The sequence below is a fragment of the Cyclopterus lumpus genome, chromosome 17, assembly GCF_009769545.1.
Source record: "Cyclopterus lumpus isolate fCycLum1 chromosome 17, fCycLum1.pri, whole genome shotgun sequence".
In the NCBI taxonomy this organism is placed as follows: Eukaryota; Metazoa; Chordata; class Actinopteri; order Perciformes; family Cyclopteridae; genus Cyclopterus; species Cyclopterus lumpus.
In genome coordinates this window covers 12,688,304-12,705,668 of record NC_046982.1, presented here as the reverse complement: position 1 = coordinate 12,705,668, position 17,365 = coordinate 12,688,304, and the positions used below count along the sequence as shown (strand labels likewise).

The 17,365-nt window shown below is 40.3% G+C and overlaps 1 protein-coding gene across 2 annotated transcripts in view; it reads left to right on the top strand.

The window, feature by feature from the left end:
- Positions 1 to 17,365, top strand: part of insra (insulin receptor a) — a 48,672-nt gene that overhangs the window by 11,088 nt on the left and 20,219 nt on the right. For both annotated transcript variants that reach the window (XM_034554670.1, XM_034554671.1), the window contains exons 3-5: positions 12,722 to 13,058; positions 16,692 to 16,831; positions 17,183 to 17,327. In XM_034554670.1, the coding sequence (XP_034410561.1) occupies positions 12,722 to 13,058; positions 16,692 to 16,831; positions 17,183 to 17,327 (622 nt within the window). The remainder of the gene's footprint in view (positions 1 to 12,721; positions 13,059 to 16,691; positions 16,832 to 17,182; positions 17,328 to 17,365) is intronic.

The window sequence follows — 17,365 nt, the reverse complement described above, 5'->3', positions numbered from 1 at the left end:
GCCATCAAATTACCCTCTGGCCCAAACAAGGCATATTTTGTCAATCGAAAAGGCTTTCACAGCATTAATGTGCAGGTACTTATGATTATTTTCCTCAAATTACATTGCTATAAAAACAATCATATGCCTTTGACATTAGGGGTCATGGACCTCGCAATTGCCTGCTGTAGGCTAATCACGTACTGTACAATAGCCATATAGTGTACAATACCCATGTACTGTACAATACTCATGACATCTTAGATGATCTGTGACTCCACCTGCCTCATAACAAATGTTGAGGCCAAATGGCCGGGCTCCGTCCACGACTCCAGAATATTGTAGAACATGATTAAGGTGGACTCATGAGAAGAATAGAGAGAATCAAACACAATTTCTTTTCACTGCTTCAATTGATTGCATTTCTGATTGTGAATAATACATACATACATACTGATCAGCCCACACACAGATTCGCACACACATATTCAAACACCTAGTTCTTTATGGTTATCTCCACATACATGTATATACACATATATATAGTACATGATACATAAGCGCATACAGTACATATATCCTCATAAGTATCTATTAATTCGTATCAATTAGATACTCTTATATGTATGTGTGTGTGTGTGTGTGTGTGTGTATATATATGTGTATATATATGTATATATATATATACACACATACATACATACATATGAGTACACTCATGCGCGTAAAGCGTTGTGAATATTCATTAACAAGATTGTTTGAGCACGGATCAGCCTTGGAGAAACCAAGATCGCCTGACTTCAATCATCGGGTTAATTTAAGCTGGCTAATAGGACATTTGATCGACTTAGTTGAACCACGTATGAGGAATGGGGTCCTGATCTCCAGTAATGGGTCTGTATTCTGCATGGGCAGTTCCTGTGGTCTTGTGGTCTGAGACCTGTGGTTTTTTGCCTACTTTCACTAAAGCATGAAAAGATCTGTTAAGCTCTAGCTAGAACCACAAGGCAGAGTGCAGGGCATTCGGTGTCCTCTTCAGATGTAGTCGGTGATTACTTTTTATAGACCTACGGTAGTTTAAGCTGCTTTTCCCAAACTTGTTGTATTCTATAGATCTGTCTTCTTCTGGTCTCACGTCTGCTGATGTTGAGACTCAGAATAACATGCATGTATAAACAAACATAGATGCTGGATCTTATTGCAAAGATAGCCTTTTAGAGATAAAATTACTAACTCTTTTTATGCAAAATAGAGCTCTCAAGTCGAGAACTGTAACCCTTTTGACCAATAGCCCATGTCCTTGAGGGTCTATGCGGACCGCATGAGTAGAGTGCTGACTGCACATGTGTAAGCATGTTCATGAATGCGAACATCTAATGGAGTTAAATGGAACCGTGTGCTCAACACTGTCCACCTTCTTGTTCAGGGCCTTATAATGTTAATCCAAAACAAATCAAGGACTATTGTTGTTATTGGCATCAATCAATAGTTGTGAAACCCCTAATTCTAGTTTTTGAATATATCAAGTCTGTTATAAACACAGATTTATTAGATATGTTTCAAAACAACACAGGCCTTTATAGCCTTTTACTAATTGAGTTTAAACTTGCTGGCATGAAGGAAACCATTCCAGTTACTTGTAATGAAGTACTATTTGTTGCCAAGACTCATTTGAAGAAAATGGGATATTGATTATGTTTTGGTACTGTCTGTCATGTGGCATTAGCTTGTTTGGCTGATAGGACGACAGCCAAGCCTGAGTCCTGAAAGGGGCTGGCAGCTGAAAATACTGACTGTGACTCAAGAAGAAATCAGGGACTTCCCGTTGGGATATTATCTTTTTCCACTGCTGAGCTGTGCCGACAGAATTTCCATCTGTCCACCAAAGTTATCCTTAATTTAGCATATTTTCTTTCCTAATTTTTGGGGCATTTTATGTATTCATTAGAGAGTCTCCAAATGAGGTGAGAAAGAGAGATGGGGATTGAAACTGGTCAACTGCCGTGGTTCATGCTCAGCACGATAAAACTCAGAGGCATTCGAGGGTGCCCCTAATCTTGCATATCTAACAGGCTTCTTCTTATTCAATTTTGGGGGAAATGCCATTTGAACTTAAAAGTAGTTTCTTTTTAGGATTTTGCACATCATTTGGTTTTTTGTGAAATTAAATCCAATGCTGTTTTCTTTTTCATATTTACATTCTTAAGAGATTTTCAGTACACAGCATTTCTTAGGAGATGTGGGTTCCCACTAAAATGTAAGTCTGGATTTGATTATTTTCCAGTCAAATACATCGTGTTTGTGACAGCTTTTTTTGCAGTGCCTTCACTAAGCCCAGAGAGATATAAATAAGCCTGCATTTCCCAGGTATTTTACACTCGGGATTAAAATTGATCTTAATTATCAACCCTCTCCCAGAGGGGTGGGGTCCTCCTCCTTGGCCACCGCAGCAGCTTTTGCCAGTGTTTGCAACATCCCATAAGGTGGACAGCAGAAGAAGCCTCAGCTTCTGATTGGTTTGGCCTGCTCCACTTGTAGAATGCTTGTATCTGCAGCCTGTTGGCAGAGGGAGACCACTGTTGGTTTCATGCAGCCTGTCACAAATGGAGTATTCCTATGAATCACATTTCAGCCAGGTCAGGTGAGGACTGACTGCCGGACCTTTCTTGATATGGATATTCCAAATTTACTCTTGGCTCGTGCGTGTGCGTGCGCGTGCGCGTGCGCGTGTGAACACAGACATGGCTTATAAATCGCACGGGAATAACCATGCGTGGGCGTGCGTGTGTGGAGAGGGTAGACGGCTATTGTTTAGTCTTGTTGCCAGGAAACAGGAGAGTAACACTGTGGTGTAATCGTGGATAAGAACACATCAGTCATTCACCCAGGCTGTATCGCAAGGAAAAGCGAGGTCACCAGTCTCTATGGGGGTGAGGAAGGTGTGGAGGGGTGAGTGGGTTTGGGGGATGAGTCCCGCCTCACTGTTGACCCTCAGCTCTCCTCTTTGCCGACCTTGTCGCAGCTCCCGCACGAAACGGTCGGCGCTGGCGCCACGATCCTTTTCCATCCTGAACAATGGTGGTCGTAGAAGTTCATGGGGAGTTCTTTCCAATTGTTTCCGGTCTTTGTTGGTCTGCTTCCTCTCTGAGGTTATGAATGGACACAGGGGCAGAGGGTGTCGCCTCGGTAGCGGCAGACACTTTTATGAGACCAAAATACTGATGGGTGACTCGTGTGGGTCAGCAAGGCAGGAAAGAGGACAAATTTAGCTGCTAGTAAAACTGTCTGTGGGGAAATAGGAGGATATTGTTACTAAGCTTTATTATTTTGAGATGGAAGTGACCCCTGGTGTGACAAAACATGAAAACATAATTTTATTATATTGTCCTGACTCTTGACTTGCCTGTATATCTGCCAACGATGTCAGGCCTCTTCGTTGCCTCTCTGACATGTTGAGGGTTGGTGGGCTTTCTGTATTTGTAGCCTGCGGCATATCCTTCAAAACATGAACTGTGTTTGAAAGCCAAGCCAGCCTCGTCCCTCTCCCATCACATTAATCATTCCTTCTGTTTCTATTTTTGCCATGGCTCCTCATTCATTCAGTATCCTCTTATATTTAATATTATACCTTTTTTAAAGCTTAAATCTGCAGCTTTCTGCACTTCGTTGCTTTTTACTGCAGCAGAAAGTAAATTACATTGTTTTTTAACCAAAACAAAGATGATAGAAAATCTTGACTCATGTTATGTCCTTGGTGAGCCTAAACGGCTTTCCCACGTAATGAAAGTGTCCTCAAACCACCAGCCAAGACAAACTCACTTTACCTATATTTTGTGTCCTCAATACGGGCTGCTGTGATTTTATTACAGGACTGCAACCTCCGTTCAGAGGTCTCACGTAGAGTTGGTATGAACCTTTTCCAAATAATAATATGTACTGTACGTGCACGTATGGCCACCGTGTTCGCACGGTAAAGGCCATAGATTTTCTTATTCGCAAGTGAATTATCTGTCCAAAAGAAGCATCACAACCCCAGCATCATGTTTGAATTCCTTTCCTTTCTATATTTGATTCTACTGCGCAGAAGCTTCTAAACAAACAGCAGCTTGTTTGTGAGCTATTTGTCTTCCATTTGTTTGCTTGCATCAGATAAATGTCTTAATATTTTGCAGAGAGTTTTAACTACTCGTAATAGCGCAGCGTCCCTTTGGAGCCGGACAATTGCTTGGCACTCGGAAGTGCTGCTTGCAGCGTAAAACATTTGAAGGAAAGTTTGACCCAAAGACGAGCTAAAATTGTTAAAGAATAATAACACATCAGGGCTGAAAAGGTTGAAGTACAAAGGTCTTGAGAAGACAAGCAAGAAAAGAAAACTGCTATGCTGATATTTTAATTAGCAAAGTGGCATAGCTTGAAATACACACCATCTATGTTATGACCCACTACTCGTGTTATTGTGTAGATTACAATGCGATTACAAAAAGAATATAGAAATGTATTGAAAATAAGAAAAGGAATCTGTCAGATCCAGCCTTGACAGTCTACTCTCTTCATGGTTCAGTATGCAGAGTGCTATTCGGCAAGCCTAAATCCAGAATACACACACACACACACACACACACACACACACACACACACACACACACACACACACACACACACACACACACACACACACACACACACACACACACACACACACACACACACACACACACACACACACACACACACACACACACACACCATGAGTCCTTTCCTTTGAGCTGACTTAACTGCTCTGGCACTCAGTCTTGTGGAGCTGCACCCTGCGAACCCTCGCCGTTCAGCTCCTGGAGCCATTCCCATGGAATCCCAGACATTTCAGGCATTTGTTAAAGCTGGGCCGACAAGCGTTTCTTTGCCGCTGTACGCGCTCACATCAGACCCACGGGAAAATGTTTTTTTACATTTTTGTATCTTCTCTCACAAGTTACAAGTTGCCTGTAGCCCAGATCATTTGTTTTTTAGTTATCTTTCTGTTAAATAAGGCGTTTGTTATTTGGGAAAGTAATTTTGTGTTGTCAGGAAAAATCTGTTGTACTCAGGCCAAGTCTTTTGTTCTTTTGTACGCTGCGCGTCAAAATATCACCATTATTTGATATCATACCACCTCACTGCATAAAATGTCACTAATGTGTCAGAACGAGGCTCGAATTTGTTTTTTGGGAGAAATGAAAAACATTATGTAATGGTGCTCTTTGAAATTGTGTTTTGTGAAAAGTAGTTAATTCAGGGACTTGGATGTCCTTGATCTCGACAGCTTTCATCCTCAAAGTTTGTGGGTCAATGAGGGTTTTTTTCCCGTAGTACAAGGAAACCAAAATTGAGTTTATTTAGTGTATTTTGCAATTTGCATAACTGTCCCATTGCTTTTTAGTTTTGTTTCTCATTTTTTATATTAATCTGTGTTATAATTTTTTTTACTTTCCATCCTGAGTCCCACAATGTTATAAATTGGTGGAGTACTATTTGTTGAGTTCTCTAAGAGGATTAATCTAAGTCTGTATCACTGCTCATGTTTACTTAACAGATCCACGTAATCTGTTGTCGGCACTGCTGAACACCAATGAAAACATGAAAAGGACACAAGCGTCATTAGTAAAACAAAAACAAAATGTTTTTTATCATCCGTAGAGCAGTACCTGTACTGTAGTCGCTTGGATTAGATTTAATTTTGTCGCTTTAGACGAGCGTCTATCAAATAAATGTTCATCGGCAGCCTAAATCATTTTCTTCTAGTTTGACTCCGGTGTCGTGATTATTTGTTTCCTAATATTTGATATGTAATCCTCTTCAATTTCCATTGTGTTAACATTTTGATATTGAAAAAGACAGAGTGTTGTGATGTTGCATTTATGACGTAAAGGCCACATTAGATGGTTTTGATGTTATGAATGTAGTCAAAGTCAACCACGGAGCTCGTGATTATTTCCACCTGACACTGAGCCCTGGAAGGAAATGAAGATTCAAGGCTGTGGACATGCGTCATTTGCCTGTAAAGCAGGCAGTGTAATTGCCCATCAATGAGTGCTCAGTCTTTATCATTTCTATTCCAGTCACGGGCAAACTGGATATCCTGCCTTCGGATGACAGGCAGGGGCACATTAAAAACAACAAGTGTTTTTCCATGTTGTTTGTGTGTTTTTGTTCTATTAACGGAGACCGGGGCCAGTTAATGAAATTGTTTACCTTTCCTGTTGCTACCAGAGTTATCTCTGAACCTGCTGCTGAGTCAGACCAGCTGACAAGTGGTTAGTGCTTGACTTTTCTTTTTTACCTTTTTTCTATGACGTACAACATCTTTGCTTTGATTTGAATAGTTTGTCTTTGGTTTTCTTGGTCAGACAAGACTAAATCAATTAAAATATTTTAAAAGTATCACTTGTAAATGTAGTTCTTGTGATCACTATGTCTTATTTTTGTGATTAAAAAAGAAAGAAGAGAGAACAGCTCAATCTATGTGAATCTCAGTTCCTTTTTTTGGTGTTTCTTGATATATTCTGTATACAAAGATATCTATTTTTCAATTAAATCCGTCAATTTATCATTAATTCATTTTTACATGAGAAAACACATAATTATTAAAATAGCTGCCATTTTCTGTCAATCACGTATCCATTATTATCCAAACCAATGATCTAAAAGAAGGAGGAGCACACCTCCACATTTGAGATGCTGGAAACTTTGATTGTTTGGTGTTTTCTGTTGATAAATGAATTCATTGATTTATCAATTGAAATTGTAACTTTTTTCACCTAATGGATTCAGTGCTATTTAACCTTTTTTAATTAATGTTTTTTACTGATAAATATGTAATTATAAGTAATTACACTCTACTTGTCTAATGCCCAAACTCTATTGTAGCATTTGCCCAATGACCTTGTCTAGAGGACACTTTTCAAAGTCAACATCTCGACTCAAACGTCATGAGCCATATAATTGATTACTTGTTGATTGTTCAGAGACATGTTTGAAAGTGGGGACAATATAACATCTGTGCCTCACTTGTCGAGCGGAAACCAGCAGGCAGCTCTGTATTAAGGACATTATCAGTTTAGAGACCAGTAATCAGACTAAAGCTTGGTTTAAACACGCGGTAGTGAAGCCAAAGGTGGTCCCGGGCACTTTGTCGCGCAGCTCTAAAATTGTGTAACTTTGCGCATGCGCCGTGCGCAATCAGAGCTTTTCAGACATGACTTCCAACATTCATTCACTGATAAAAGCATTATTAACATGTCTGAGGATATAACAATGATTGTGAATTGATTTTTAGGTGCTTTAGAAATGGGCGGTCTTATAAATCTACATTTGTATTTTGCAGCCAAATCCGATTGTTTACAGGATATTCAACTTTAGTTTCTTCATAATGCATGCAATACTTAACTTGCCAAGCACAAGTATAACCAAAGCTTTGGAGATTTTGATTCTGTTATAGAACAAAAACAATGTTAAAGATGTGAAATGATGGTATTCATTATATTTAAATTGAACAAAGGCAACAAGGCTCCGATTCAAACATCCATCCATTGGTATCTAAAAAAATGTTCTGTTCTTCTGGCACTTTACAGTTATAACTGCAGTAATGGCTGCTTAGACAACACTATTAACCATCCACTGTAAGATGTTTGTGCCGTTACCATGGTTATGTACAAACATATACACTTCAAAGACGTAAACTATCACCTTTGATGTATCTTCATGGTGCACACATTCAGTTGGTGAAAAATTGGTCTACTTATACTTCCAAAATCATCTGCCAGAAAAAGATTCGGGCAGACAACTTTGCAGTAAAAGTTAGTTTTTGTATCCCACATTTGAGATTACCATTTAGTTTCCTCTTGTTTGACATTGTATAGACTGAAATAGCCATCAGTTACACCCCTATATGCATTTACAATACTAGTAAATTGGTTAGCTTTTTGTCCATATTTAATGCATGACCTCATCACTAAGCATCGACTCAGCTGTTGTGCTGTACCAGCAGTGAGTGCCAAGCAGTGGATATCAAATTTGAAACATGAAGCAAACAGCAGTCAATGAAGTTGCTGCTCTTTTATTCTGTTAATTTGCTTTAAATTGTGAACAGTATGGAAACTTTGAAAGATCGCTGTTAGCACTTTATTTGTTATGGTTTGGATTCTTCACTTCTAGGCTTTCAGCAAAAACCTTCTTTCATAAGAAACTAAATACTACACATCATAGCCGTGGAATTTTAATTACCAACCAGCGCACCACCACATTCCCGGTTGGCATAATATCTAATATGATCTCAACGCAAAATGCCTTATTATGCTGCTGTTTCATCACTGCCAAAAAAGGAACTTGGAAAAACTCACCACAAATTTCTTTTATGGAGGCTCTGGATTTTAGGCAGAAATCTGTTTGGATCTCATATATATATATATATATATATATATATATATATATATATATATATATAAACAACTACATTACAATACTAATGACTTGCTGTTGTGTATTTTGATGTTTGCAGAAAACGCTTCATACAGTGTGGTTGCAGACAAGGAACTGCCTATGTAGTGTATGAGTCATTCATTGCAAGCAATGTGGATTCTTTCTGCCTTTTCTACACCCCACGTTGTTGAAGCTCGCCGTTGGCCAGCAGTCTGCAAAAATCCGTTTCTTCACCTCCCATTTCCAAGTTGGCATCGCCCTGACGGGATGTATTATTCTCTATCACACAGGGGCCTTGAGTTGTGTTGGCTTGTTGTTGATGTTTGTTTCAGGCTTGGAGGATTGAGCATCTCATTGTGTCGCTCTGCCTCCCCAGTGAAACCTATGCTGATGAGATAAAGAGCCAGGCATTTCTGCAACATTATTTCCCAGCCTTCATGTGATCCTGCTGCACTTTGCACAAAAAACGCATGACATGAGTTCAGACTGGCCCTGACCAGTGTCCCAGAGGAACCAGAGTAATACGGATAAGGAGTTCAAACAGGCGATACACGCATTCTGCCTCAAGACCTTTAAAAGGAATATGTAGCTTCGATGTAAACAGACATAAGTCCAACTGCCGACCAAGCACTTGTCTCCCAAAAATCCCATTGATTTATTGTTGTCAGATGATTTTACGCTGTCCAAATGGAAGATAAGTAGCGGAGATGCTGACAAGAGCAAACTCAAGCTAAGCATAACTAATTGACTCACTGAGAAAAGACTTCTGCTCTTCATGAACGGTGCTCGCTGAAGGGTCTAAAATGAATATAAAGAAACTGGGCCCTTTATTTAGAAATGTGCCTGTTTCAAGGAAAGAACGACCAACTCCCCCAAGCAGTCTCCTATGCGTCTCCTCACTCTGGGGAGATGAAAGGTGGCTTGGGGGGGGCCCCACTCTCAAAGGTCCTCAGGGTGTCGACCTTGAAAACATTCTTGACAAGCACACAAGAAACAAGTCTATCTCCTTCAGTGTGGTCATTGTTGTTGATATTATAAAAGCCTCTTATGATGTCTGATTTTGAGTAATACCGCTTATTTAGGATCAACTACAAGCATTGTTTTCAACTCTGCAGACACGGCCAAGTTAGTTGCCGGCCAAGTGAACTGTACAAATTATTTGGACAGTGAGTGGTTTGTTTTCTCGGGTGGAACTTTTTGAAGTCACTGGAATTAATCGACACATTAACCCTTTTTTAGCCTGCATCCACTGGTGCCTCTGTTTATGGAACATTTGCATTGTTGCAACTACAATCTATTATTAATATTATTATTATCTACTCTGATTGAAAAGTGTAAAAATAAATATATAAATAATATTGTTGTGAGAGTTATTCTTGTTTGGTCCTGCCACAACTCAAACATATTTCATTTAAAATGACAGAGAAAAGAAGCAATCTTTCAAATTGGGCAGAAAATATTTGAACTTTCTGCTAAATAATACACCTGAGATGCTTTATTGGTAGTCAATCAACTAATTGTTTCAGCTTTGATGCAATGTTTTATATCTTAACAGCACTGTGTTGTTTCTCGACACTAGAATTGACCAAAATATAGTCAACATCATTAATAATAATGAACTGCCCGTTGCAACATTTAATGGATTTTTTATCACAAAGAATACATATCCACTGAGAAGAAAAAACATTTTAATCATACATAATATACTGGACATTGGGCAACAAAAAACATAAATCAACAAAGTGTTTGCAATACGTACATTTTATTATAATTCATTAGAGTTTGTAGAAGCAAGCAGGCATTAATTGTTAAAATGTTCAGTACCATTTTAACATCTGTAAAAACTGCTAATGAGTTGCATCATTGGGCACCGAGTTGTTCAGCACAACACTTGCATAACATGATGGTCTCGGCACGAGTTTGAACCCATTTGTTGCTCAAAGCACCAGGTTTCTCTCAACAAGCACTTTTGAATAAAGAGATTTTCCTGGAGCGCACAAGCAAAAAAAAAAATTATTATATATTTAATAGGAATTATTAGTGCTTTTAGATTAGTAGAAAAGCAGTCGATTCGTAGTCGTGAGGAGACGGAGAGGGCAGAGCGGCTCAAGTCTGTACTGTGCTGCCGGAGGGAAGAGAGCGGGACACAAAGGGTTAAACTATGCTGCTGTCTTCCTTGGAGATGTGAGAGGCCATTTGAATGGCTTGCTTCTACAGCTAGCCAACACATTGGCTAAGGCTGAGGGTGGATCTGATGCTGGGCCCGTGCTCCGGCATGGAGTCCTGCTGCAGGATCGGGAGTCAGTGTGAGCAGACGGAGAAGCTTTTGTTTGTGTGAGTGCGTACGTGTGAGTGCGTACATGCATGCATTTGAGGGAAAAAATAGAAGGGAAGCTTTTGATATAAACTTTGGAGAGGGAAGAAAAACATAGTATCAAGAGAACATTTTAGTTTTTCAGTGTGGAAATCACCTTCAGTGGTCAATCCCATTGCTGAGTAGATTATTTAGACTAGCAGGCTGATATAGATAAAAGGTTGTTATATCATTTGTTTTTTTGCACAATGCCCCCTTTCGTTTCCCCCCTCAAATGTCCTTTCTCATGTCGCTGCTCTCTGCCTCAAACACACATTCACAGAGCTAAGCTCGTGAAGAGCGAGAGGACAGGGGGTCCATGTTGTTTTTTTCGTTTGATGGCTGACCTCATGACGCTAATGAAAGCAAGCAGTTATGGACAAATGCTCAACAATAGGAGAACAGCCTAATGAGAGTAATTGTCCCCTGTAAAAGGAAGCACAGCACCCAATTCTCACATCTTGGTTTTTGTTTATGTGGCTGGATATTAGCTCGGACCCATAAAGGACACACACACTGACAACTTTACGGTCTGACCTGTAACCTGCCCCTAACGTCAGCGGCGATTATCTCCCCGGCTGTCAAACAGTCTTAATGTGGCTCTCGTGGATGACAAGCTTATCTCGACAGGCAGGTCAGTCTCTGTTTACCTCTGAGAAGCTCCATATATCCTTGCAAACTTGTCCTCATAGCTACACTGAGACCACAACACACCCACAAACTCTGGTCCGTATACACACGCGCACACACGCACCAATCATGAGTGTTTAATGTTATGTAACAGGCAGATTTACATGCACACACAGTTTGTGTTTGTGGGAATGTCAGGACACAGAATCTTTCTGTCAGGGTTTACATCTGCCTACTCACAAAGAGCTTGTGGAGGTCATGTTGCCAGACAGTCCTGTGCATTAGTTTTTTTTGATTAACCACTAGATGAGTTGAGCTTTCCAATGCATGGATATTTAATGTGTGTCATTGTCATGATGATGTGAGATTATTTGAATATCGTAAATTGCGCCACAGTTTTGTGCAACAACTGCAGGGCTCCAACTAAGGATCATTTATCAGTTTAGTGCTTTTTTTGATGAATTTATTAATGATTACATCAAAAAACGTCAGAACCCAAAGTGACAACTTCATCGACTGTGTTTTATTCAACTAAAAGTTTAGTATTACATTTTAAATTCAATAACAAATCTCAAGCGATGTTTGTTATTTTTGCTTAATGAGTGATAAATCAATGGCACAGTTATTAATTAATTGTATGTCTATCAATTAATCAAATAATTTTTTTGACACTGTGATTTGCAATATCCAAACAGTTTGATATGATGCTATTAGATTACATTTTTAGTTGTGATATATCTATAACTGTCATAGTGGTTCTCAAAGTTGAAACCTTAAGGATGAGCAAAGTGTTTCTCTTTAGTGACTAGTTTAGTTACTCATGAAATGAAGAACCAAAAAGAAGCCAAGCAAAGACATTTTGCACGTGTGTCACTCGAATGTCATATTTCCCCCTCTGTCTCACTTTCAACAAGCCCTCTGGGTTCGTGTCTGTCTTTTTTTAACTATTGGAGGATCCCCGCTGTCTGTATTCAGCAAGCTTGTTGGCCAAAGACAGATGGTCCTCTGGGCTGCTGGCTTGTGCCGTGAGGAGGGATATCTCTCCCGCTGACGGAGTGATCCGACCATATGAGATTTATGTGGAGGTGGAAATATTAAGATATATTGTCATTGGATTAAAATCAGCTGCCACTTTGGGAACTGAAATCTAATGTAGGTGTTTGAAGGCTGATAAGCCTCAGTTTCCAGTCTCTCTTCCTGCAGCTCAAATACTCCTGCATGCTTGTACATTTTTAAGTTGTCTAAATAACCTTTACTATAATCGTTGCTTCATTAACTTTGTTGTCCCTGTCTCACGTGCAGTGTGCCCTGTTCAGTGTAAACATCGAGCCTGCACCAAAGACGACCAGTGCTGCCATGACCAGTGCCTGGGCGGCTGCCTGAAGCCCCACTCAGCCGGTCACTGCGTGGCCTGCCGCGGCCTCCAGCACGGGAACGACTGTGTGGAGCGCTGCCCCAAAAACCACTTCACCTTCAAGGGCTGGCGCTGCATCTCCTTCGCCTTCTGCCAGGATCTCCACAACAAATGCAAGCGAGAGAAGGAGCACAGCAAGAGCCCCGACTGCCACGAGTACGTCATCCACAACGGTGCCTGCATCCCCGAGTGTCCCTCCGGCTACACGACCGTCAACTCTTCCTCGTAAGTGAACACTCACGGCGGTCTGATGGGCTCTTGGTGGTCGAATGGAACAATGTGTGATCAGTTAAGCTTGCTTAATATTCTGCATGAATACCCACATATTCACTCCTGCATATGCTCCCTAAAAGTTCCCTAAAATCCCATCTAATTCTGTGACATTCCTAAAAATACCTACAATGGTGTAATTTTCTGTGAATATATAAACTTTAACAACAACAATAACATAAAGAAAGACGAAAAGGGAGAAAGAAAGGCTGAATGTAGCTCTTGTCACTATGTTTGTAGCACACAGTGCATGAACTGAAGGTCGCCCTCCTGATCTCAGAAAGTACTCAGATTGGGTGCAAACACACAACTCTTTTGTTTGTAAGACCGCAGACAGAAAGGTCAAAGTGCTGCAGCGCATTAGGAAGCCTGGCACGTCTATGTTTCTGACTTTGACTCCGTGTCCATCAGCTGCGTTCTCTTCTGGCTCACGCGCTGCACAAATTATTGGTTGTAAACCAACCGCTGGTGTCTGCATTGCAGTGGGCAAGCTTTAGTAAGTATTTTTTCCCTTTTCTTTGAATCTATAATTTACAACCTGTTTGTGTATCTCTGTAGCTACATCAGAGCAGACTCCTGGTTGACTTGCCAGTGACCTTTATCGCATCCCTCTTTGACGCCTTCATTGACCGTGACAGAGCTGTTGATCAGTGTGGGTGTGCCTGCGAGTCGCTCCAGACAGCCCTAATCATTCTGCTCGGGCAGAGGTTGAAAACGCAGCTGGAGTTTTCAAGACTTGCCGTCTTCTGTTTCAACGTGACTGGCTAGTTGACTAGGTGGCATTTAAACACCAGGGGAGTCAAGGAGTTATTCGGGACTGACTACTAGTGCCCCGGGGTGCAGGGCCTTGACTTCTGTGGCTTCTGTGGCACTGTATCTGCAGCAGCAGCATAGTCCAACAGTCCCTGACAACAGGGATGACAGGGAAAATGAATGTGTGCTTTTATTTATCAACAGAGGATTTGCCACGGTCTTCATCTCTGTTCAAACAACATGCAGCTTCACATTCACAGAGTTACATACTATACATTCACACCGGAGAGGTTTCTAGTGGGACTCTCTGAACAGATCCAGCTCCACTGGAGCAGATGAGGGTGAAGTGCCTTGCTCAAGTGCAACCTAGCCATTGTTGTGAAAGAAGAGTGCTATCACTTTTCATTCACTGTTTTTAATCCAAAAAGGAATTCATACATCTCCAGATGTGCTCATTTTGCAAGCAGAAATAATGATTCTCCTTAACTAACAATAATCTGTGCAGCTCTTAATCAAACATTGAAAACACACGGTACGAAACATAATTACTAGGTCTATGATGTTTTTGTTCTATGTTTTTATGAAACTCTTTATTTATTCAAACCGCAGGAGGTTTTAACCTGGGGTCACCTGATCAGTTGGGTGGCCGGACATCTAGTTTATAAAAAGGCTGTAATAATAATATCCTGACATTGCATACAGATAACAATTTTTCAGTACAATTGCATTTAATGATACTCTTAGTAATATAGATATGTTAGCAGGCATACGTTGCAACAATATCATTTGTGGTCATCATCTTTAGAGTAAAACTTGAAGACATTTTATTAAAGGATCCTCTCCATGTGCAGATGTGCACACTTCTTTCCAGGTGATCAACAATCTCACTTGAACCTTCGGGCTACTGTTGACCTTTGGTGAACCCTTCTGCACTCCTATCTCAGCCTTTCGACTTCGACTCCCTTTCTGTTCCCTTTATGGCACATCTCTTTGGCACCCCTCCTCCCCCCCATATCGCTGGCTTTAAACTAAGCTGTGGAAATGAAAGTGCTTTGTGGATAAGCCGTGTACTCAAAGGCGCTACGAGTGTCGAGGCTGAAAGTGCAAATGTGGCACTAAAGCAGTAAAAAGGATCAGGAGCGTTGTGAGCCAGATAAAGAAACAATGCCCAACCTCCTTTTATTTGCAAAATGAAGACTCATTTGCTATAGTTCTAGGCATTTGATCCTTGTTATTTGAAAGTTGTCATTAATCTCACTTATAAGTGCCTGTGTTACCTCTTTTAAATGTCTTATGTATACATGGTAGATTAGATGATCTGTTCCATTGGCACCTTAGCTGCCACCAGCTTTCATTATTTGGTCTTAACAAAATAAATGCCACATTCTTCTATAATTGTCCTGCCGGCTAACTTGACTGTCACTAAACGGGCATTTTCACCTCATAAACCAGACAGTGGCAAAGAATACTTCAACACAATTGGGACAATTGTCACAGAGCAAACGCCCATCGTCATCTAAATCCTCGTCTTCCAAACTTTAAAAAAAAGAAAGTTAGAATATGTGGTCTAACTTTTTGCAGAAAGCAGACTAGATGTATTAATGTCATTTCTGGTATGTTTTCAGTTTATTTCTCCCCACAAAAGTTATCTCTAAACCACAGAACAGCTTATTGCCCATTATAAAAAAAAAAATAATAGTTAAAATATGACTCCATCAAATCACACTTCAGGTTTATTAATTGTATGCATAAGAAGCCGACAGAAGTAAATCACATCACAAACTCCAACTCATGTCGCAGTGAGAAGTCTTTCACTTCTCCCTTTCAAAAAATACAAAGGTTCTCACCTATTTTATGGTTTGTTTGACGTTCAGCTCGAGATTTATATGGGTACTTATTTAGGTAGGACTATTCAGTGCTTTGAGTTCAATGTTCAGATTTAATTATTTAGGTATTATTTCGTTGACCTAAAGGTTCAGTTCAACAGTTATCCAGTTGGTACAGTCTTTAATAGAGTCAAAGATTGTTCCACTCTGGGGGTGGGGCCTGTACTCCAAACTATCGACTTGGCTCACAAACTTCTTGGCCTTAAAAGAATCGTCTGACCTCCACTGCAGAGGTTGCTGTGTACTTTGAATTTTACCTCATCAAAGGTTTCACTCGCCGCATTATGAGTGTGGGGATGGTGCAGATGGCTTTTCAGGAAATGGGTTGATATGGTTGACACAGCTATGACCATATATCTGTAATGAAAGCATTATGTAAGCCAGGTTGTTACTCTGTTGTTAAGGTGAAGGGTCAGTCCTTTTTTCAGTTAATTAAACATCATTTTCAGTGTTTTTGTTATGCGTGTACAGTCAAGCCAAGAAATTTAAAGCAGCAATAAAAGTTTTGGGAACAGATCACACCACTACTTGTTTGCTAAAGGAGTTGCTCGAAGACTTGTCATCCGACACTATAGTTCTCCTCAGCTCTATGGAGAGTTTCACGTCTTTCAGCTTATTGTTTAGCTGTCTGGCCCACAACTTTACTCTTTTGGTTTAATCTCACCTCTTAAATCGGCACATTCGGCAGCAACAGGCAGCCGTTTCAGCAAAGAAAACTCTAAATTCAGACTGTACACTATCTTCCCAGCATTACATGCCAAAAGGAAAAAGTTAGCGGTTAGCTGGTGAACATAGTGGAGCATTTAAAAGCTCAAGAGACATGAAATGTAAAAAATATAAAAATAAGTGGAAAACTCCTTCAAAATAGATCTACAAGTTGTAGTACCGACACACATTGTTATTATTCAAACACTTTCTTGAAATATTTGATTTTCCTTTTGTTCTATAGGCTCAACTGCAATCCCTGTGCAGGGCTTTGTCCCAAAGTATGTATGGGTCTGAAAACGGTGGACTCTGTCACGGCTGCCCAGGCTTTGAGAGGCTGCACTGTTCTTAATGGGAGTCTGGTCATCAACCTGCGTGGAGGAAGTGAGTATCTGCGAGATGACATCAAATAAGCCTACATGAATTTTAAATAAAACAAGTTTAAAATGAAAGTTAAAATGCTAAAACTGTGGGATCCCTTAGAAAGTTGATAAGCTCAAGTAGTTTGTGTTTTACAATACATTTAAATAATGTAAACCCCAAAACATCAAATAAATGCAACACAAACAATTAAGGGTTTTCATGATTTGCATTTGTATTACATTTTTAACACACATTCATTATCATTCTGCCTAAGGGAAAATAAGAAAAGACCAGCTGCCTGGCAGTTTTTGCACCAAGCATTCTGTAGAATCTGAAGTCACTTCATGGCACGTGTCTTTTGGTTTTCTGCAGACAACATAGCAGCTGAACTGGAGGCCAGCCTGGGCCAGCTGGAGGAGATCACTGGCTACCTGTCAGTGCGACGTTCCTACGCCCTTGTATCCCTCTCTTTTTTCCGCAAACTCAGTGTTATTCGTGGAGAGGAACAGGAAATCGGGTGAGACTCCGTCTTTTGAGCCTCATTTCACCCTCGCC